A 23674-nucleotide genomic window follows, 5' to 3' on the forward strand; every position below is an offset into this window, starting at 1 on the left:
CTGTTTTCTATGTCCAACCTGCCTCTAAGTATTTGCAGTATTTATTGAAGTGTTTTTAAATCAAGAATGTTCTGGAATATACTTTTTAAAGTTTAGAGAAAATAATTTGGAAAATGATTAGGAAGAAGGATAATGAAAGTCAATTACACTTCAACAATCACCTACGGTCTTTTTAGACTTCAAAATTATTTCACTTTTATCTCAAATTGATATCAGAAAAACGTACTCTATATCCAATACCATAGATGGATTAGATTGCTCTTTATCCTGTTCATCATTATAGAACAGAATCTTCCTGCTGCTGACCACAACGTACTGGGGGGGAAAGGAAAAGAAAAGACATGATTAGAGACTTATGTTATTTGCTTGGGATGAAAATCATTTAAAGCAAGTCAAATTTTCTGGGCAAACAGAAGGCATGAAGTCTTGTATATATAAGCAGCTATAGAAACTTAAATTAACCACCTGTATATTACAATAAAAGGTAAACAAAGTAATACAAAATATTTTTGTTTAGCCAAATTACATTTTTGGTAACACTTTAAATGCATTAGTATCAAAATATTTTCATATCTGGGTTAAATAACTTTAAGTTCTGCATGGTATGATAAATATAAATTATAAAAATATTTAAATATAAATTGTAGATAAAATTATTTTAACAGCAGACAAGATTTCATATAATAGTTTCTCTTATTTTTTTTTGGTAACTGTAATGTTTCATATCTGAATTTGAGTTGATTAATTCCCGTTATAAATACAATTTTTTCTTTATCTGTACTCTAGATTCAAGTCAAAATCAGTACTTGATTTGGCTCATGAAAGGTAAGTTATTGAATACCTGCTTCTTCCACCCATAACGTTTAATATTCCCTTTGCTTGGTATTGAAAGCCAGCCCTCTATTCTTGATTCTGTATAAAAACCGATATATATTGGTTAACATTTTATTCACATAGAATTATAAAGAAAAGATTTGCTTTCATGCAGCCATTAGCAATGATCAAACAAACTAATAAAATAGCAACAAGTAAGCTTAGCTAAACAAGAACAAGGACTGAAGCTTTTTTCATGCCTAGTCACAAATTCATTTACCATGGCACTATTGCAAAATCTGCAAAGATGTTATAAAACTATATCCAACACTGTTTCAATGGGTGTGTTTTAACCTAGTTGACAGGATCTCAATGGGCAACTGTTTCAGCATGAAGGTGTTTTACAAAAATTATATTCCTAATTTCATAATAGAGTGGGAGCAATTAAATATTTTGCATAAATATACAGTAGTTGAAAGCAACAATGAAAGTGCAAAAGAGCAAGCAAAAAGTCCCCATTTGTCCCATTACTCACAGAAGTTAAGAACAGAAGAGAAATAAATAAGGAATGTGGGAAGAATCAGCTAGATATAAAGAATAAGAAAAAAGCAATTTATTCCATTTTAAATGACAGAGAATGATAAAATGAAAGAACAAATTTATGATGTGAAGCTTAATTAAAAATTAATAATTAGCTGATGAAATTCTTGATTCTCATATAAAAAATATCAAAAACACATTACATCCAAATTCAAGTTACTATTATTGAACTAAGGGCTCTTGATATGAAGCTACTTGATAAGCTATATATTAAGAGAAATTATCAGGTGTATGGATTTGTACAAAATAGTGATGTAAATATTAAAATTCATATATCTTTGTGATGATAGCATCTATTTTCATTTACCATACAAATGTATAAAATATAAATAGAGAAAAAAGAAAAAGTAATATTTAAAAGTTGACATGTTATCTAAACAGGATAGTACAGGTAGTAATTGTCTTACAACAGTTCATTCAGTCACCGTTCAAAGTTACAATGGCACCGAAAAAGGTGACTTATGACCATTTTTCACACTTATGACCATTGCAACATTCCCATGGTCATGGGATTTATATTTGGATGTTTGACAACTGGTTCATATTTATTACAGTTGCAGTGTCCCGGATCACCCTTTGCAACCTTCTGACAAGCAAAGTCAATGGGGAAGCAAGATTCACTTAACAACGGTGTCATTAATTTAACAACTGCAGTGATTCACTTAACAAATGTAGCAAGAAAATTTGTAAAATGGGGTAAAACTTACTTAACTAATTTCTCACTTAGCAACATAAACTCCGGGCTCACTTGTGGTCATAAGTTGAAGACTGCCTGTATTTTTGGTATAACATGATGGAGAATTACAAAGAGTTACTCTCTTACCTGTAACACTTCCGTCTGTTTCATCAGCCTGAAGGCTGGCAACACTAGTAGAGTCCATGCCTTGCTGCAAATCTAAAATTTTACTACGTAATTGTTCTATATCACTCTCTTTACTGTCCAGCTGCATCTGAAGTTCATTCCTGTATGTGGACTCTTCCACCAGTTGCTGTATTCAACAGAAAATGGGGTAAACCATTCTTCTAATATTTATATGAATTCAGCTGGTAATTAACAGTAAAGTCAATTTTCATAAACAATTTTCCATTTATATCACATTAACAGAGAGCTATAAAGCATATTGTTTAAAGTTATTCTGTCCCTGCTGGGAAATGCCAGGTGGGAAAATAAATTTCCAAGCCACTGAAACAAGTTTGCATTGTATCTGGAGGATAACACTGCTCATATTCAGATACTGGCTGAGTATCAGCAGAGAATCAGCAGAGATGACAAAAAAAAATTGTCACGTGAAATGAACTGGGATGACTTTTGAACCTGTGGATCCTTAGGAAGTGGAAGGTTTCTCACAATGTTATCTCCATCACCTATTGATTAGCTGCATGTCTCATCTTGTTAGTGAAAGTTACCTTGAACAAAGGGACCCTAAAGTGTGCACTGTCTCAAGAAACCAGTAGAGAAGCTGGATATTTTAGATAACTATCAACCTGTCTCCAACCTTCCCTTTTTAAAGAGGTTAGTTGAGAGTGGTGGGGCTTTACCTACAGAAGGGCCTGGATTAAAAAGATTATCTAGATCCTGGGTGTCCAAACTTTTGCTTGCCTAGGCCATACTGAGAGAAGAAAGAGTACAGAGAAAAGCAACAAAGATGATTAGAGGTCTGGAGGCTAAAACGTACAAGGAACGGTTGCTGGAATTGAGTATGTCTAGTTTAATGAAGAGAAGGACAAGGGGTGACATGATAGCAGTGTTCCACTATCTCAGGGACTGCCACAAAGAAGAGGGAGTCAAGCTATTCTCCAAAGCGCCCGAAGGCAGGACAAGAAGCAACAGATGGAAACTAATCAAGGAGAGAAGCAACCTAGAACTAAGTAGAAACTTCCTGACAGTTAGAATAATTAACCAGTGGAACAACCTGCCTCCAGAAGCAGTGAATGCTCCAACACTGGAAGTTTTTAAGAAGAGACTGGACAGCCATTTGTCTGAAATGGTATAGGGTTTCCTGCCTGAGCAGGGAGTTGGACTAGATGACCTCCAAGGTCCCTTCCAACTATTATTATTATTATTATTATTATTATTATTATTATTATTATTATTATTATTATTATTATTATTATTAATATTATTATTATATTATTATTATTATTATTATATTATATTATATTTTATTATTGTTACTATTATTATTATTATTATTATTATTATTATAAAACTTTTATTCATAAAATATGAAACTCGGTCAACTGAACACTCAAATTGACTGGCATTAATGATTGACACGGGTTGCTGCCAGCATCCTAGGTATCAACCAGGTATCTCCTTAAAATGTAACATGTTCCAAGTAGCGCAGTTTTTTGTAGCTTTGCTGGAGTTATTGCAGGAAGCTGCAATTTCTTGATGTATTTTGTAAAGTTTTTGGAAATAGTTCCTAGTGCCCCTATGACAATGGGTATCACTGTTATGCGTTTCATCCATAATTGCACAGTTTCAATGGCCAGGTTGCAGTATTTCGTAATTTTTTCCAGTTCTTTTTCTTCGACTCTGGCATCTCCTGGTACAGCGATATCAATCAGCTGTATGCTTCGGTTCTCTACAACTGTGATATCTGGCATGTTGTGTTCCAAATGGCGATCTGTCTGTATTCGGAAGTCCCACAAGTTCACCCTCTCATTCTCAACAACTTTTTCCATCCTATGTTCCCGCGACTTTTCAGACACAGGCAAGTCGTATTTTTTACACAATGCCCAGTGGATTAGTTTAGCAACTCAGTCATGTCTACTTTTGTAATCAGTTTGTGCGATTTTGCTGTACTCACATATTAAATGTGAAACAGTTTCAGCTTTGTTGTTGCAAAGTCGGCAATTTGGATTGTCAGTAGATTTTTGTATCTTCGCTTTCGTGTCATAAGTTTGTAGTGCTTGTTCTTGAGCAGCCAGTATTAAGCCTTCTGTTTCTTTCTTTATGGTTCCCATCTTAAGCCATGCCCATGTCAAGTTGTTACACATTTTCTTTCAATGTTTTTCAAATGTTGTCCATGCAAAGCTTTGGTTTTCCATCTATTTAATCTATCATCCAGCCGTTTTTCCTTATATTCTGCCTTTGTTTGTTATTTTGATAATGCTCTGTTTTCACAGCCTGCAGCAATTTTTCTGTACTTTGATTCACATAGTCATTCAAATTTCGTTTATCTTCTTCTACAGTTTGGTGGATTTGCAGTAGCCCTCTGCCCCCTATTCTTCTTGGCAGGTACAATCTGTCAATGTCACTTGTGGATGTAGAGCGTGGTGCATGTTCAAACGTTTACGTGTTTTCCGGTCTAGGTGCTCCAATTCGGCTAATGTCCAGTTGATCATTCCAGCTGAGTAGCGTATCACTGGGACTGCCCATGTATTAATGGCTTTAATTATATTTCCACCATTCAGCTTTGATTTTAGTATTTTGCGGACTCTTCTGATGTATTCCTTTTGTGTTGACTCTTTGACTTTTCCAATCAAGATGTTATCTGCTTCCAATATGCCTAGGTATTTGTAACCGTCATCCTTTGCTAGTGCTTTCATAATATTTCTGTTTCCCAGTTCTATTCCTTCTATTTTGCCCATTTTTCCTCATTGCATGGATAATATAGCACATTTTCCAAGTCCAAAGTCCATTCTGATGTTGCTGCTAAACAGTTGAACTGCGTTGAGTATTGATTCAAGTTCATTGTGGCTTTTCGCATACTGTTTTAAGTCATCCATGTATAGTAGATGGTTTATCTTGCCATGCTGGCTTGAGATGTGGTATTCCAGTTTTGTGTTTTGTAATATTATTGTCAATGGAATTAATGCGATGTTGAACAGTAGTGGTGAAAGTGAGTCCTCTTGGAAGATGATGATGATTAGTTTTGGACTGTAAAATATTACCGGTAATGTATATATAAATAACCAATTTCCTTTAAACATTTTTTATCTTGTGGAGCCATATTACTAGTTGTCCAGGGCCACATACAGCCTGTGGGCTGGGCATGCTTCATCTAGACTCTTTTCAGTTGTGTCTCAAGTTTGGTTATAGGATGGAACTGGAATCAAGCAAAACTAAAAGCTCTAGATAGGAAGACCAGAAAAATAATGACAATGAATCATGCTCTTCAGCCATGCAGCAATGTTGACAGATTCCACCTGCCAAGGAAAATTTATGCACATGGAATGCTCTTGTGGATAATTTGTAATAGTTTCCATATAATAGAATTGAAATTAGAAACAATTAAGAGAAAGATCTACTATAATGTACATTGGAATATTCTGCTTTTATATGGGTAACAGTTTAATTGATAAAAATTTTGTAACTCAATCCCTTTCTTCTCAATAAATCTTAATAAGATTTAGTGAAATTCATGGTTGTCACCTTTAAAGTTCTATTTGATATAGAATCTGAATTCCTTAGAGATTACCCAACTCAAGTGGAATTAGGTATGAGAATGTTTCTTCTACTGGCACTAGAACTCCTCTATCAAGTAGTTTGGGCACACTATTTCTTCTGTTCTAAATATATGATAACAGGTATTTCAATCAGTTTCAAAAAAGAGAGAGAAATAGTGGCTGAGTCAATAAACTGACAGATAGGATAAAAACGGATAGCCTAATAGGTGGAACTCTGAGATAGAGGCAAACAAATGGAAGAAAACAAAAATTATGTGCTGGACAACAAATACATAGATTTAAGTAAACTGATGGATTAAGCATTGTTAAACAAGAAAATTATGTAATGTAATCCTAAAAAAGAATAAGTGAATAAACAGTACACTTGAGAGATAGTGAAGAAAATTGGTATTGCTCTGGAGAAATTAAGTAGCTTGCTATTTTAATTTGTCCACAGCAGAGAAATGACATTGGAGTGGTTGCATGTTGTCAAGCTCTACATCTGCCTTATGTTTTTGCTGCAATTGTTGTGGGGAAGATTGTACAATAAGCAAGAATGTTCTAATTCTTCTTGTATGCTTTTTTCCCCCAATCATTTTGCAAGCATATTAGCCTGTCAATAGGAAATTAGGACTAAGGAACAACACTGTGCTCAAGAAATAATGTCTAATTGCTTCTCTTTTTAGATCTTTCTATTTACAGTAACAGCAACCTAAGAGAGATTTAAGGCGGCAATGGGGGCCTACCAATCAATAACATATTCAGCCTTCAGGTTGTCTTCCTTTCTTTGAGATATTCTACAATACTTAATGGATTCATCAACCCAGAAGAGTTATATTTTCACTGCCCTATCACATATTGTCCCTTTAAGTGAATAATACAAATTAACCACAATGTTTGAACAAACTGAATTTGATATATCTTTTAAATCTGAAATATAGCTTGGGTTTCAAAGAGAATATGATCAGTGAATCTATTTGATAATTAAGTTAAAAGTCTTACCGCTTGCATTTCATTAAGCTCCTTTTGATATTTTATTACCATCTGATTAAATTTCTCCTTTTCCTGGTTAAGTTCCAACTGTAACTTTCGGTTTTCTTTCTCTTTTTTCTTGAAATCTTGCATATTTACTTTCTTTCTATCTAGTTTAAAATCTTTTCGATTCATAATCTCAGCCAATTTGTTGACAGCCTATTGCATATTAAATAAGAGAGCATCAAAGTAGACACGTTAAAACAAATTAACCTTGGAATGTAAGCATAGAAGAGTTCTATGTAGACAATAAATATCGAATATTATTTTACCACCTGAATATTTTGTGAAGAACATCCTCAACTTAGTCTATTAAAGACACAGTAGATAATTAATAGCTTTACTTTGAGTTAATTAACATTTTCTCTTGGAAGCCATTTCATCATTTACTTTTTAAAACAACCTCAAATGTTAACATTTCACAACATAAAATGAGTTAATAAATACATGTATCTCACATCCATCTGGAACACACTTTTAGGGCTAAGTCATTCTAACTCATACAAATAACCATGAGCTATCTAAGGAAGCACTTTTTTGTACATGTGTCGGTATTCACTCCTGATGACTGCCTAGGCAAGTCTCTTAAGTTTTCTTGGCAACATTTTTGGAAGTAGTTTGCCATTGCCTTCTTCCTATACTGTGTGCGCAATTATTAGGCAAGTGAGTATTTTGACCATATCATGATTTTCATGCATATTTTCCACCTCCAAACTATATAAATGTGAATGCTGAATGGACATAAGCAAATCAGGTGATATGTATTTGTGTAATGAGGGAGGGTATGGCCTAAGGAGATCAACACCCCATATCAAGATGTGCATAATTATTAGGCAACTCACTCCTAATAACTGTACACACAGTGTGGAGATGACAGTAATTGGATCAAAATCACTGAGCTGGCTTCTTACCTAAAATATAAGTAGAATATAAGTAGATCTCCCAGTTTTTAGCCTGGTGTGTTAATCACTACAACAAATTGGCTCTCATGGAAGCATTAGTATATCTAAATGTTTGTCAACCTAAACATTCATAAATGTAGTAATCTGCCTTTTATTGCATCAGTCCATTGAACTATCTAGGATACTACTATCAACAGCGTTTCTCAGTTTTACTTTGATGTAAAATAACCATATGTATTACTAGGATGTCCTACGCAGAAAACACTGTATCTGTAAGAAAGACAACTCATTACTTATCTAATTACTGATTTTTGAGTCACGCTTTCTATTCAGGTATCTTAAATATTAATAAGAATAACGGCAAATGCTTATGAGAAGGCTGTATATACATTGCAAGGCAAAGCTAATCACAATTAAAAGAAATGAGGAACAGGTTCCCTATTGCTGATCAATATAGTTTTTTCTGCTATTGTATGAACCTGTTTTATTTATTTTATAGAGCCTTGGTGGAGCAGTGGGCTAATGCCTCCTTAAGTAACACCAGCTGCCTGCAATTAGTGCAGGTTCGCATTCCACCAGGCTCAAGGTTGACTCAGCCTTCCATCCTTCCGAGGTAGGTAAAATGAAGACCCAGATGGTTGGGGGCAATAAGCTGACTTTGTAATAATGCCGCTTGGGGGGGGGGCAAAAGCCCTAATAAGCAGGCATATACATAGAATGATTGTAAGCCGCCCTGAGTCTTCGGAGAAGGGCGGGATATAAATGGGATATTGATATATATATATATATATATATATATATATATATATATATATATATATATATATATATATATATGTGTGTGTGTGTGTGTGTGTGTGTGTGTGTGTGTGTGTGTGTGTGTGTGTGTGTGTGTGTGTGTGTGTATATATATATATATATATATATATATATATATATATATATATATATATATATATATATATATATATATTGTGGTCCCATTCCCTGCCACTGGAGGTGAGATTTGCCTCCACTCTTTTAGCCTTCTGGAAGGGCCTTAAAACCTGGCTGGTTACTTAGGGCCCTGATAAAGGTGCACTAGGCTGGTGGTAGTTGGTGTAGTGATAAAGAATGCTCCACTCCCATTCTGCATTAGGGGGGTTTTGTTGTTGTTGTTGTTGGCCTGTATTTAACTCTTGCAATTTTAAATAGATTTTATATTTATAATTTATTTTTATATTTATTGTAAGTCACCCAGATCACTTTGGATAGTGAGATGGGCTGCACATACATTTAATAATAAACAATTTTGAAGGACAACTCCGTCAACCTTCTGAAATACACTCACCTGTGTTTTAAGTGTCCTTTCATTGTTCAAGTTTTTTTCATACTGTGTTCTAATTATGTTGAATTCCTCTTCTTTTTTCAATGTATACTCTTGATGAAAAAAAATAAGAATTAAGAATTTGGGGAATTTTATTGTCTCAATATCACGTGCACTTTAGAATTTCTCTCTCTTGTTAAATCTTAATTGAATAGAAACAGAACAGAGACCTGCCCCTACGTATTGAGTCCAGAATTATACAGGATGGGAAGTGCTTAGCTTTTAAACAGAGACAGGGTTGGTTGACTTATTAACCTAATTCATAATATAATTTTGACTCACTGTGTTTTGTCAACTTAGCACTGTGATCATAATATATTTAGTTTTATACAATACATGAAACATAATAATGGTATTTAAATCAGACGAACTCTAGTTTGGAATTATGCCTGGACTATTAGTTATTACTTGGAATGCACCCAAAAAACTAGAATCGCTTTATTTGCTAATTAACATCTGTATGCCAACTGGCACAATGTCCAAACTGATAAGCTGAAGTTACTGCCATTTTTGGTTTTTGAAAATTATGTATAAATTGCATGTGAATTCAATGTGACAAACAATGGAAAAATAAAACAGTTCCTACAGCACATGCTTAACCCGAGAAAAAATTTGTTCCCATTGTTAAATATAGGATGACTACCTAAGTCAGAGGTCCCCAGCCTTTTGGGCACCAGGGACCAATTCCGTGGAGAAAGGTTTTCCTGCGGACCAGAGGGTGCATTGCATGGTTTTGTTTGCTGCCTGCATCTCGTGGATGAGGCTTTGCTTGTTTGTGTGGACCGGTTGCTGGCATGCCACGGCCCAGTATTGGTGCACAGACTGGGGGTTGGGGACCCCTGACTTAAGTCATTATAGTCCTCAACTTACAACTGGTTGTCCAACTTTATTATAGCCACAGAATGGATACTATCCGGCCCACTGCAGCATTCTGCAGTCATGTGAATGCTATTCATAATTGTGTTTGCTGGTTTCTAGCAAAAGAACTCCCATTCAAATGAATGGGCTAGCTTAACGACCATGTTGTTTGCTTAACAGATGCCACAAAAGAGACTGGAAAATAATGTCTGATCACAGGGGTGTCTAAACTTACAACTGTAACAATTTATGACTTGATTTAGAGTCCCAATTACAGTCCTAAGTCAAGGACTACCTGTATATTATTTACTCTTAAGTTCTGTTTTCTGTTTGTTCTAATCTGTTTACTAAGAAACTTTAAAGAAAATAAAGCCATCAGAAATTAATACCACAAAGCAAAGTAAAAGTAGAAATAATGAGGCAAGAAAAACAAAACTACAAATTATGAGGGTTTATTTTGAAATGGACTATCTCAGCCATCTGTAATACTCCTTTAAATCCACTACTCAAAGCATGAAGGTGTAAAACCTTAAAAATGGTTAGTGAAACTATTTCAAGAATATTCCTACATTGATTTGAGCATATGTATGGATGTGAAGATGGCACCCATTTCAAATAACTACTGGATGATTTTGCATAATTATAATGTTTAATGCAAGCTATTCAGTAACAGTTAATGAGACATCTGCTCTCACCTTTTCCCTCAGATTATATACCGTATATACTTGAGTATAAGCCGAATTTTTCAGCCCACTTTTTGGGCTGAAAAATTCCACTTCGGCTTATACTCCAGTCAACAAAAAAACTTACCGAGGACTTGTGCGCGGCCGAGGCTTTGGTGCTTCCGGGATCGCGCGCACCTCTCCCAAGCCACCGCCGTCCGAGACCTGCCGAAGTTTGGGGAGGTTTGGGGAGGTGCGCGCGCACCTCCCCAAACCTCCCCAAACGGCAGGTCTCCGTTCCTCCGCGCCCTGCCTGCCTGCTTCTTTCCGCAGCGGAAAGAAGCAGGCAGGCAGGGCGCGGAGGAACGGAGACCTGCCGACGTTTGGGGAGGTTTGGGCGCCTCCCCAAACCTCCCCAGGTCTCCGTTCCTCCGCGCAGACCTGCCGACGTTTGGGGAGGTTTGGGCGCCTCCCCAAACCTCCCCAGGTCTCCGTTCCTCCGCGCAGACCTGCCGACGTTTGGGGAGGTTTGGGCGCCTCCCCAAACCTCCCCAGGTCTCCGTTCCTCCTGCCGACGTTTGGGGAGGTTTGGGCACCTCCCCAAACCTCCCCAGGTCTCCGTTCCTCCGCGCAGACCTGCCGACGTTTGGGGAGGTTTGGGCGCCTCCCCAAACCTCCCCAAACGTCGCGCAGACCTGCTGACGTTTGGGGAGGCGCCCAAACCTTCCCAAACTTCGGCAGGTCTGCGCGGAGGAACGGAGACCTGGGGAGGTTTGGGGAGGTGCCCAAACCTCCCCAAACGTCGGCAGGAGGAACGGAGACCTGGGGAGGTTTGGGGAGGCGCCCAAACCTCCCCAAACGTCGGCAGGTCTGCGCGGAGGAACGGAGACCTGGGGAGGTTTGGGGAGGCACCCAAACCTCCCCAAACGTCGGCAGGTCTGCGCGGAGGAACGGAGACCTGCCGACGTTTGGGGAGGTTTGGGGAGGCGCCCAAACCTCCCCAAACGTCGGCAGGTCTGCGCGGAGGAACGGAGACCTGCCGACGTTTGGGGAGGTGCGCGCGCACCTCCCCAAACTTCGGCAGGTCTCCGGACGGCGGTGGCTTGGGAGAGGTGTGCGCGATCCTGGAAGCACCGAAGCCTCGGCCGCGCGCAAGTCCTCGGTAAGCTCCGGGCGGTCACTTGCTTCGCGTCTCCTGAGGGAAGGGGGGGCGACTGGAGCGGGCGTGTTTCCTCGCCTGCTGGGCGCCGCGATTTGCCCGGGGAACGCGCGGGCCCCGAATGGCAGCGTGGAGCGAGGAAGCGGACAGCCAGGGCTTCCCCGAGAGCCGCGGCCACACAGGGTATTCCTGTGTATTCAGGCTTGCAAAATGGCGGATCGAGCCTCTGCTGGCGGCAGAGGCTTGCAGAGCGCGGATCCAGCCTCCGCCGGCGGCGGAGGCTTGCAGAACGGCGGATCGGCTTATACTCGAGTCAACAACTTTTCCCAGTTTTTGGGGGTGAAATTGGGGGTCTTGGCTTATACTCGAGTCGGCTTATACTCAAGTATATACGGTAACATGAGTGTCCACCCCATTAAGAAATATTGTCTGAATCACTAGGCACTTTCTAAAAGAAATTTTAAAATGCTGATTCCATAAAAAGTTATTTTTACCTAAAAAAATTAAAACAGATCTCCTATACCTTTTCTCATATATTCTAATAATCACTCATTGTATTTTAAAGTTATCTCACATTTTTCCTAATTTATAAAGACTGAACCCTGTCTTCTTGAGTATAACTAAAATCACACTTAAAATCTCTGAATTAGTACTCTTGTGTTCAATAATATTTTAATCTTTTGGCCAAAATATCCCCCACATCTATAAAGCAATATCTATAGAATAGCAAACCATATTCTGCTGCAATGTTGAAAGACCATTTCTCTTACTGTATATAAGATATTATTGAAAAGGTGTTGGCTTCCAAACAATGTCACTGAAAATATGAAATACCTTCTTGAAGTTTTTTAATATTTTCATTTATATCAGAATTCTCCTTTGTTAGAAAGGCCACATCTTTGGTTAATGTATTATTTGTTTCTTCAAGCTAAAGGAAAATAAAACAATAACATCAGCTGCATTTGAGTGATTGTTGAGGAAAATAAATAGAAATTTTGTAGAAATATACAACTTCTATTATGGGATTGAAGAACAATTGGAAACAACAATATGGCTAATAGCAATTCATCTTTCCGTAACTCATTTTTAAATTTGAACTAGCGTAAACGTGTTTTTCCCATGTGGTATTAGCAAAAACATATTAATACAAATACTAAGTTTAAGAAGATATTGTGTGTTAGCACGGTCAAACTGTACAGGAAGAAAAACATTAAGGAAATACTTGGTTTTACCAATAGGAGAAATGGCAATATGGTGATAAAGAAAGAGAGGAGATTGAATTGTTTAATTCCTATTTGCACCTGACAAATATAATGATCCAAGTTGCTGGAAACTTCACTGGAAGCAGAACAGAAATCTAAGTCAAAATAGGCAAAGAATGGGTGAAAAAAACAACTAGCTGCTTAGATGAATTTGAATCTTTGAGACCAGTCAGGTTTAAACTCTCAAAAACTGGCAGATTTTATTTCAGTACCACTGACTGTAATCTTTGAGAACTTTTTGAGTGCAAGGTAAGGTTAGAAAAGAGCTGACAACATCTGGATGACTCCTACCCTGATCATGTTCAGGAACCTATTAAAGACTTGGCCATTCTCCCAGGCTGTGGGGTTGGATGATAGCTGAGCCCCTGTTGGATAGGAGGTTTTTTGGCTGGTGTGTTTTTCTTCAGACCACTCATGATCTCTTTTGTGGCATTTGTTTTTCTTTTTTTTTTTTTGTAATCTGCCCATGATTTCTTGGTAGGCAAGAGGCCACTACGCTTTATGTATGTATGAATGCACCAATAAATTTATAAAGGTAAAGGTAAAGGTTCCCCCGCACATGCGTGCTAGTCGTTTCCGACTCTAGGGGCCGGTGCTCATCTCCGTTTCAAAGCCAAACAGCCAGCGCTTGTCCGAGGACGTCTCCATGGTCATGTGGCCGGCATGACTAGACGCCAAAGGCGCACGGAACGCTGTTACCTTCCCACCGGAGTGGTCCCTATTTTTCTACTTGCATTTTTACGTGCTTTCGAACTGCTAGGTTGGCAGAAGCTGGGACGAGTAACAGGCGCTCACTCTGTTACGCGGCACTCGGGATTTGACCCGCCAAACTGCCGACCTTCCGATCGACAAGCTCAGCGTTTAATATAAAAAGGCAAACCCTGCAAGCTCCAGATCAATCACACTGAAATCACATCTGGGGAAATTTTAGAAAAGATCAGTTTGCAAGCCCTTAGAAAAGTCATTGTGGGTTTGTTAAAAAGAGGACATGAAAACATGGGTTGTTGTTTTTTTTAATGTGTGTAGATTAACAGATCAAAGAAAACCTATAGATGTAGTACACTCAGACTTCAGTAAGGATTTGATCAAGTTGACCACAGCTCCTTAATAAAATAAAACAATGTGGATGAAGGATTTTTTTGAGATGAATATGAATAAGGGTACCTCTATGGATATGGTTTGGGATGCTAGCAAGGCCTATATGAGAGGGGTGTTGATATATATGAATAATAGACATAGACGTGCAGTGGAAATTAGAAGGAAAGAACTGGAGAATGAAATAAAGGAAAAAGAAAAGGCTTTGATTTTGAACCCAGAGGAGGTGAAGATCAAGGAGGCTATTAGACTGTTACGAGGACAATTTGATAAATTAATGGCTGATCAAGTGGCGACCAATCTGCGGTTTGCTAGGCATAATACTTTTTGCAATGCTAATAAGCCAGGCAGATGGTTGGCTTATAGACTGAGGAAAAAACAAAGGGCATCTAATATAGATAAGATTGAGCATAAAGGAAGGGTTGTGTATCAACAGAATCTTATTAAGGATGCCTTTGTGGATTTTTATTCGAAATTATATACTAAAGAGGACATTAATGCAAAAGATATTGATACGTATTTGGAGAAGGCTAGCATCCCGGTTCTTACGCAAGTACAAAAAGAGGGGATTAACCAACTGATTACAGAAGAAGAAATTTTTACAGCTATTAAGGAACTGAAGGTGGATAAAGCACCAGGCACTGATGGCTTGACTGCGGCCTATTATAAAAACTTACAATTAGAGATGATAAAACCGTTAAAGGAACTGTTCCAGACAATCCAGAGGGGGGGAAAGGTGCCCCCGTCTTGGAGAACAGCTTTTATCTCTTTGATTCCGAAGGAAGACCAGGATGCTACTTTAGTTAAAAATTACAGACCGATATCGCTTTTAAATACAGATTATAAGATATTTGCTAAGGTTTTGGCTAATAGACTGATGAGGGTTCTGCAACAGGTGATTCATGGGGACCAAACGGGGTTTATTAGTGGAAGACAAATGAAAACTAATGTGAGACATATAGTTGATGTGTTAGAGTTTTTGGAAAGGCACAACCAGATCTCTGCTGCGCTAATCTTTTTAGATGCTGAAAAGGCTTTTGATCAATTGAACTGGCAATTTTTGTTGAAAGTTTTAGACAAAATGGATTTTGGGGAAAAATTTTTACAACCGATTAGGGCATTATACCAAAAACAAACTGCCCGAATTATAGTTAACAATAGTTTGACAACAGTATGTAATATTGAGAAGGGCACAAGGCAAGGCTGTCTGCTATCGCCCTTGTTATTTATATTAACATTAGAGATATTATTGGTTAAGATTCGGAATTCGGAAAAAATTAAGGGGATACAAGTTGGAGATCAGGATTACAGATTGAGAGCATTTGCAGATGATCTGGTTGTTACAGTGACCCAGCCAGAGAACTCTGTTGTGGACCTGATGGAGATAATAACACAATATGGGAAGGTTTCTGGATTTAAAGTAAATATACAGAAAACTAAAATTTTGGCTAGAAATATGACAGTTTCGCAGAAGGCTCTCCTAGAAGGATTAACTGGATTTGAGATTGTTAAAAGGGTTAAATATTTGGGGGTGATTTTGTCGCCCTCTAATACAAAGCTATATAAAAATAATTATGAAAAGTTATGGGGGAAAATTCAAAAAGAACTGGAGAGTTGGGAAAAATTGCAATTGTCTTTGTTGGGACGGATTGCAGCAGTGAAAATGAATGTCCTGCCCAAATTTTTATTCTTATTTCAAATGATACCGATTCTTAAGAAAGACTCTAACTTGGAGGAATGGCAGCGTGGTATCAATAAATTTGTGTGGGCAGGGAAAAAGCCACGAGTTAAACTTAAGATTATGCAGGATACTCGTGAGAGAGGTGGCCTTAAAATGCCTAATTTTAAATTATATTATGAAGCTGCTGCACTAGTAGGAATAAGTGATTGGATTAATTTGACACAATCGAGGTTATTAAATCTTGAGGGCCATGATCTGTTGTTTGGCTGGCATGCATATTTGGTGTATGATAAGAAGGTAGATACTGTGTTTAGGATGCATATTTTAAGACAGGCATTGCTGAGAGTTTGGAAGAAGTATAGACATAAGTTAAGCAGCAAGATACCATTGTGGGCAATCCCAAAACACGCAATAGAAAATATACATGCTGGTTTCAAACATGATGAGACTACTTACAAGGAAATTTTAAGTTTGGAAAGGAATATTTGGTGCTTGAAATCATATAGTTTCTTGCGAGAAGAGAAGGTTGTTCAGACTTGGTTTCAATATATTCAGTTACAGGCCAGGTGGAAAGAAGACCAAAAAAATGGATTTGCAACGACTGATGAAAATTTGATAAAGCAAATTAGAAATCAAGGACCAGCACATATTAAACGGATATATCTTGCATTGATAGAGATCGATTCAGAAACAGAGCTTGTTAAGGATTGTATGATAAAATGGGCCCAAAACATTCAGGAAGTTATTACAATGGACACGTGGGAAAAGATCTGGGTGAGGAATGTAAAATTCACTCAAGCTCAAAGTTTAAGAGAGAACTTTTACAAAATGTTTTATAGATGGCATCTAGATCCTAAAAAGCTTGCAAGTATGTATCCGAATTATCAGCCTAAATGTTGGAGGTGTGGTGATGAAGAGGCAACATATTTTCACATATGGTGGACATGTAAAAAGGTCAAGGCTTTTTGGATAAAAGTCTGGTGGAATATGCAGAAGATTTTTAAACGGAGGATAAAGTTTTGTCCGCAATTTTTTTTGTTGGGAATAATTGTTGACGCTACAGTTGTGGACTCTAAGTTGATGTTGAATTTAGTTACGGCAGCAAGACTTTTGATAGGTCAATATTGGAAGAAAGAGGAACTGCCGACTATACAAGAGTGGATTTTAAAGGTTTCCGACTTGGCAGAGATGGCGAAGATTTCGGCCTATTTGAAAGATTACTCGCAAGAACATTATATTATGGAATGGAGAAAATGGATTGAGTTTATCCAGAATAAGTATAGGGTCAAGAAGTTTTATCTAGCATTTGAATAAGTCTTCTTTCGTTTTCTTTTTTCTTTTTTTATTTTGTCTTCTATATATATTTAATAATGCTAAGGTTTGTTTGATCCTATATAAGTTAGAGAGTGAGGGATTTTAGAATTTATAGTTGTTAGTATATGGTTGTTTATGATTGCTTTTTTATATATATATACCTTGTATTTAGCTCTGGGAAGTCCGGGGGGGGAGGGGGGTTAGGGGGAGGTGGGGGGGGAGGAGGGAGGGGGGGAGGGGGGGAAGGGGGGAGGTAGGGAGGGGAGGAGGGAGGGGGAAGGGGGTTTTTTAAAGGAAAACTGTATTTTTAAAACTTTTCAATAAAAAAAAAATAAATAAAATAAAACAATGTGGGATGGATGACGCCACTAGCTATGGATTTGCAGCTAGTTGAAAAACCATACCCAGTTGTGGACCTAAATGATTCTATGTCAGTATGAGGAAGTGATCTAGTATTCAGATTCAATATTCAAGTCTTCAAGGAAAGCACAAGCTAACTTTTAAAATCAGGTTTTGTTTCAACCAGAATTAACTGTGTACATAATTTCTCACAAGTCAAAACTACTTTTTAAACACTACACTGGGAAATAGTACAATGCATTGTAATATTCAGCTTGGCAGACAATTTCTTACTTAGCTATGAACTCACTACAGCATCACAGTTTGGTTTGAAAGCATCACTGCTTCAGACAGGAAGGCAGTGCAGAGAGTGGTGAGGATGGCTGAAAAGATTATTGGCAGTTCCCTCATTCTATCCAGGACATAGCTTATAAACGTTGCTTGAGCAGGGTCTGCAAGATTGTCTGGGACACTACACATCCTCTTCACAACTCTTAAACATGCCTAGATTATGAGGACCCAGATTGTTGGGGGCAATTAAGCTGACTTTGTAATAATGCCGCTTGGGGTGTGTGTGAAAGCCCTAATAAGCAGGCATATACATAGAATGAAGGCTACTGCTACTGCTAAGCTTGTAAGCCGCCCTGAGTCTTCGGAGAAGGGCGGGATATAAATGGAATTAAAATAAATAAATAAATAAAACTTGTTTTCCTTGTTACCTTCTGGGAGGAGGCTTCGTGGTATCCGAAGCAGAACATCCAGATTCACTCACAGTTTTGTTCCATACAGTATTAACCTTGTGAACTAAAGCTTCCTCCTTCCATTATGTATTGAAGATAGTCAGTGATTAATATTTATATGTTACTTATATGTAAGGGTATAGGTCTATACATATATTGTTTATAGTATGTTTAAATGTGTGTTATGTATGTATGTGTACACTTTGAGAGCAAGCAACTAAATTTCATTTTTAATGTGTGCCAATGTGCAAAGGTTATCTATCATCTATCTATCTATCTATCTATCTATCTATCTATCTATCTATCTATCTATCTATCATCTATCTATCTATCTATCTATCTATCTATCTATCTATCTATCTATCTATCTATCTACAAAGTCTGCTAAGCCATTATTCATTTTAAAAATGATTTGTTGAGCAAAACCCATTTTTAACATTTTCATAAATGGCATAGATAAGAGGACCAAATGGATACTCATCAAGATTACAGAAAGCTTGGTGCGGAGAAAACAGGTTTGAAGTAGAAAATGATAAGACTTCTACACTGGAAGAAGGGTTTAGTTGTGAGAAATGAAGACTTCTGCACTTTAAGCAGGGAAAACCAGATGCATAGGTACATTATTAGCCATACCATCTATCTCAGCACAAGTACTTGTGTGAAGGATCCAAATGCTCTGATAGACTACTGATTAAGCATGAACAAGCAACGTGCCGCAACTATCTCAAGATCTAATTGAATCTAAGGCAGTATCAACTGAGATAGTGTCCAGTTCATGGGAAGTGACAGTTCCACTCTATGTTGCATTGGTCAGACTGCACCTGGGTAGTGTGTTCAGTTTTGGTTGCCAAAATGTGGACGTATACTGAGGATAGAAATGAGGGGCAAAGATGAAGCCTTGGAGATAACATTCTATGAAGAACAGTTAGAGGAACTAGGTATGTTGGACTTTAAGATAACTATGATATTAAGCAGTAGAATAGTCTGCTTTCTGTTGCTACCACTGGAGGTTTTCAAACAATGGATATATATAAGATGGAATGGGGATTCTTGCCTGGGCAGAGTGTTGGCTGGAAAATCTCCAAAATCTTTTCTAACCCTATAATTCTGTGAATCTCTTGCATTTTCTTCCAATGCAAAAAAAATGTTTCATATTTCATTGAAGGAGACCTTATCCTTATTCAGTTATATGCAAGCATCAATCTTGCTACTGAAGATTTGTAAGAAAAACAAGCATGCATCATGTATGTAGTCACATTTTTAAAGATACAATAGATTTCTTTCTCACAATATTACCTACGGCAACACCTGCGACCGGCGTCAACGTCCCTCCGTCCAGTGCGCTCCCACAGAGGGCCTCCTCAGGGTGCCGCCGATCAAAGAATGCCGATTGGTGACCCCCAGGGGGAGAGCGTTCTCTGTGGGCGCGCCAGACCTTTGGAACAGCTTACCGGTTGAGCTCCGGACGGCCCCCGACCTTCGCTCCTTCCGGCGCGATCTTAAAACATTCTTTTTCGAACAAGCTGGCCTGGTCTGACAGGATGGGGTTGGGTTTTTAAAATTAGTTTTTAACTTAATATGTATTGTTTTTATGGGCATGATGTTTAATTGGTTTTTAATGGTTTTTTAATTTTTGTATCTGATTTTTATTGTGTATTGCCCTGTTCACCGCCCTGAGTCCTTCGGGAGAAGGGCGGTATAGAAATCAAATTATTAAATTAAATTAAATTAAATATAATAAACTGACTTCATGATATAAATATATAAATATACCTTACCCGACTGACAATATTGTCCTTATCAATAATTTCTTGTCTATTTCGTGATGCTGCTTTCTTACTCTCTTGGGTTAGTTCAAAATACTGTTCTTCAAGGAGAGCTCGGGCTAATTGTTCAGATTCAGCTTTTGTTTCAGCCAAATCTAACTGTGTAACAATAGTTTCTCTGCAACACAAAATTATTATTTTTTAAAAATACTACATTGTTCTTTTAGAAATAATGCAATGTAGGATACAATTTCTTATTTAGCTATAAACTCCCTGATGGTTAGTTTTAGACATAATTGGTGAACAATCCATCATGATAATTATGCAAAGTCATAATGGATATTGTTCGACTCATATTGATAAGATGTGAGCCCAGCATTGTTTAACTCGGGGCCAGTGACTTGTACATTATACAAACTACTAAGTTGCAATTCAAGACTAAATCAATTCAGGAATAAATTGCAATACCTATCAGGTTCCAGAGGAGATCATTATTGCTATTTAAAAAGATATGTAAAATATCAGAATTTTCTACTGCTGGGACCATACCTTTTATATTTATATCTTATAAATTATTATACATAATTTATAAATTATATATTTATAGCCATATACATATAATAAATAGCTCATATTTATATTTTTGTCTCACTGAATACTGTACATACATTTCCATAGCCGACAAAGCTTCTTTTTAGATATATTTTAAAATACAACCAATTATACTTTATTACAAAAAATACTTATATTTAATAAGAATGTTTTGTTCTAGTTAATATTTTGCAAATGTTCTAACCTGACATCAAGTTGTTTGTTTTAAGGACTCTTTTTCTTCTCAAAATATGGGCAGCAATCCACAAAATTAACATATTTAAATCCCTTTTGTTTTCAAGTGATAAAGATTTTTGTTTTTGTGGGAGTTGGGCGGTTCAGAAATGTGAAAAATACACATACATACATACATACATACATGCATGCATACATATATACATACATACATATTCACTCAATCAATGCTGCTTAGAGCGTCTCAATTTTGGAAAGACTATGTCCACAAAAGTGACTTACTTTTCATTTAGCAGCTCTTGTATTTTTTTCTGTGTTTCTTTATTTTTTTCCTCAATTTCTTCTTTGAGTTCTTTAACTTGAGTTTTATAAAGTGTCTGGAAATTAAAAAAAGGCATAGGGATGATGATAAGGGCTACATATTATTCAATCTATATTTGCATATTATTTATATCAAGCTTTTACAACAGCTCTCTCAAAGAGCTTGCAACATTTTTGATAAAAAAAGAAATTTAAAAATTGTACAACGAAACCCGCAACAAAAAGATAACAGCGTAATTTTTACTCAAGCAATTCCCTCATGCTGTCTAGTACAGGTAGTCCTCAACTCACAATTGTTTAGTGACCATTCAAAGTTACAACGACAGTGAAAAAGTGACTATTTTTTCACACTTATGACCATTGCAGCATCGCCATGGTCACATGATCAAAATATGGACACTTGGCAACTGGCATGTATTTATCATGGTCCTGGATCATGTCATCACCTTTTGTGACCTTCTGACAAGAAAAATCATTGGGGAAGCCAGATTCATTTAACAACCGTGTTAGTACCTTAACAACTGCAGCGATTCACTTAACAACTGTGGCAAAAAGGTCATAACATGGGGCAAAATTCACTTAACAACTGTCTTGCTTATCAACAGAAATTTTGGAATCGATTATGATTGCATGTCAAGGACTACCTGTACAGCAGACAAGTACAGGTAGTCATCAACTTACAAAAATTAGCTTAAGGACAGTTCAAAGTCATGACAGTCTAAGTAAAAGCAACTTAAAACTATGCTTGCCCTAACCTTGCCCTAACTATCGCCCTGTCGCCCTAACCCTGCATCATGCGCTCAGGCATTTGGCAACCAGCTCATTTACATCCAACTGCAGCATCCTACTACCATGTTAACAAGATTTATGACCTCTTTTGCCAATTTGTGAAGTGAATTCATTTAATGATCACTGTAAAGGTCATCATGTATTATAGGTTTGACTCAACTTACAACCACAACAACTTACAACAGAAATTCCCTTCCCAATTGTGGTCATAAGTCAAGAACCAGCTGTGGGGAGTGGGGGGAGAAGAAAATGATCCAGATGAATAGAATAATGGTTAAGTCAATCTGAGATTCATGAGTGCTAGTTAAACCTGCTTGATTGGTGAATTGAAAATTGGGACACAATTAGATGTGGGATGAAACAAAAACTCTGTTGCAGTTTTCCATACCTAAGAGATATAAAAGAAACCCTCTCCATTTGAAAAAGCCAGATTGAATATTTCCTTCACCTTTTAATGAGGTTTTAATGAATGCTGTTAAGGAAAAAATAAGAACAAGATCTCTAGAATGTATTTTCCAATTAGGCCTTCCTCCTGCTCTTCTCAAATTGGATTTTTTTTAAAAAAAGCATTGTAAATTAAATGATATATAGAAGTGTTGCCCCTTCATGGATTACTGCCTTGTCGTGGCGAAGGGGCTTGCATAATTCAATGAAGCTATGAGCTATGCTGTGCAGGGCCACCCAAGACGGAAAGGTCATAGCAGAGAGTTCTGACAAAACGTGATCCACTGGAGAAGGAAATGGCAACCCACTCCAGTATCTTTGCCATGAAAACCCTATGGACAGTACAAAAAGGCAAAACGATATGACGCTGGAAGATGAGCCCCTCAGGTCAGAAAGCGTCCAATATGCTACTGGGGAAGAGCAGAGGGCTAGTACTAGTAGCGCCAGAAAGAATGAAGCGACTGGGCCAAAGCCGAAAGAACGCTCAGCTGTGGATGTGTCTGGTGGTGAAAGGAAAGTCCGATGCTGTAAAGATTTTTTCTCCATAGGAACCTGGAATGTAAGATCCATGAATCAAGGAAAGCTGGACGTGGTCAAACAAGAGATGACAAGACTGAACATCGACATCTTAGGTATCAGCAAACTAAAATGGACAGAAATGGGTGAATTTAATTCAGATGACCATCAGGTATACTACTGCGGGCAAGAATCCCTCAGAAGAAATGGAGTAGCCTTCATAGTCAATAAAAGAGTAGGAAAAACAATACTGGGATACAATCCTCAAAATGATAGAATGATCTCAGTTCGAATCCAAAGCAAACCATTCAATATCACAGTAGTCCAAGTCTATGCCCCAAGCACCGGTGCTGAAGAGGATGAAATTGACCGGTTCTATGAATCCCTACAGCACCTTATAGAACTAACACCAAAAAATGATGTCCTTATCATCATGGGGGATTGGAATGCTAAAATAGGAAGCCAAAAGATAACCGGAATAACAGGCAAGTTTGGCCTTGGAGTACAAAATGAAGCAGGGCACAGGCTGATAGAATTTTGTCAAGAGAATACGATGGGCATAGCAAACACTCTTTTCCAACAACCCAAGAGAAGGCTCTACACATGGACATCACCAGACGGTCAACACAGAAATCAGATTGACTATATGCTCTGCAGCCAAAGATGGAAAAGCTCTATACAGTCAGTAAAAACAAGACCAGGAGCTGACTGTGGCTCAGACCATGAGCTTCTCGTTGCAAAGTTTAGGCTTAAACTGAAGACAGTAGGGAAAAGCGCTAGGCCAGCCAGGTATGAATTAAATCATATCCCTGTTGAATATAAAGTAGAGGTGTC

At 37.6% G+C, this 23674-nt stretch overlaps 1 protein-coding gene across 3 annotated transcripts in view; it reads right to left on the bottom strand.

Annotated features, from left to right (window-relative positions):
* The window catches only part of ROCK1 (Rho associated coiled-coil containing protein kinase 1), a 92073-nt gene that overhangs the window by 13429 nt on the left and 54970 nt on the right, over positions 1 to 23674 (bottom strand). For 2 of the 3 annotated variants that reach the window (XM_081325808.1, XM_081325809.1), the window contains 8 exons: positions 21053 to 21147; positions 19997 to 20162; positions 12622 to 12715; positions 9073 to 9161; positions 6811 to 6999; positions 2237 to 2402; positions 842 to 912; positions 227 to 315 (listed from right to left, as the gene is read on the bottom strand). In XM_081325808.1, coding sequence (XP_081181934.1) covers positions 227 to 315; positions 842 to 912; positions 2237 to 2402; positions 6811 to 6999; positions 9073 to 9161; positions 12622 to 12715; positions 19997 to 20162; positions 21053 to 21147 — 959 coding nt within the window. Of the gene's footprint in view, positions 1 to 226; positions 316 to 841; positions 913 to 1348; positions 1398 to 2236; positions 2403 to 6810; positions 7000 to 9072; positions 9162 to 12621; positions 12716 to 19996; positions 20163 to 21052; positions 21148 to 23674 lie in introns of those variants that run through there. The other variant, XM_081325810.1, reaches the window with a different exon arrangement.

Source organism: Vipera berus (assembly GCF_964194415.1).
Source record: "Vipera berus genome assembly, chromosome: 3".
NCBI classification, from domain to species: domain Eukaryota; kingdom Metazoa; phylum Chordata; class Lepidosauria; order Squamata; family Viperidae; genus Vipera; species Vipera berus.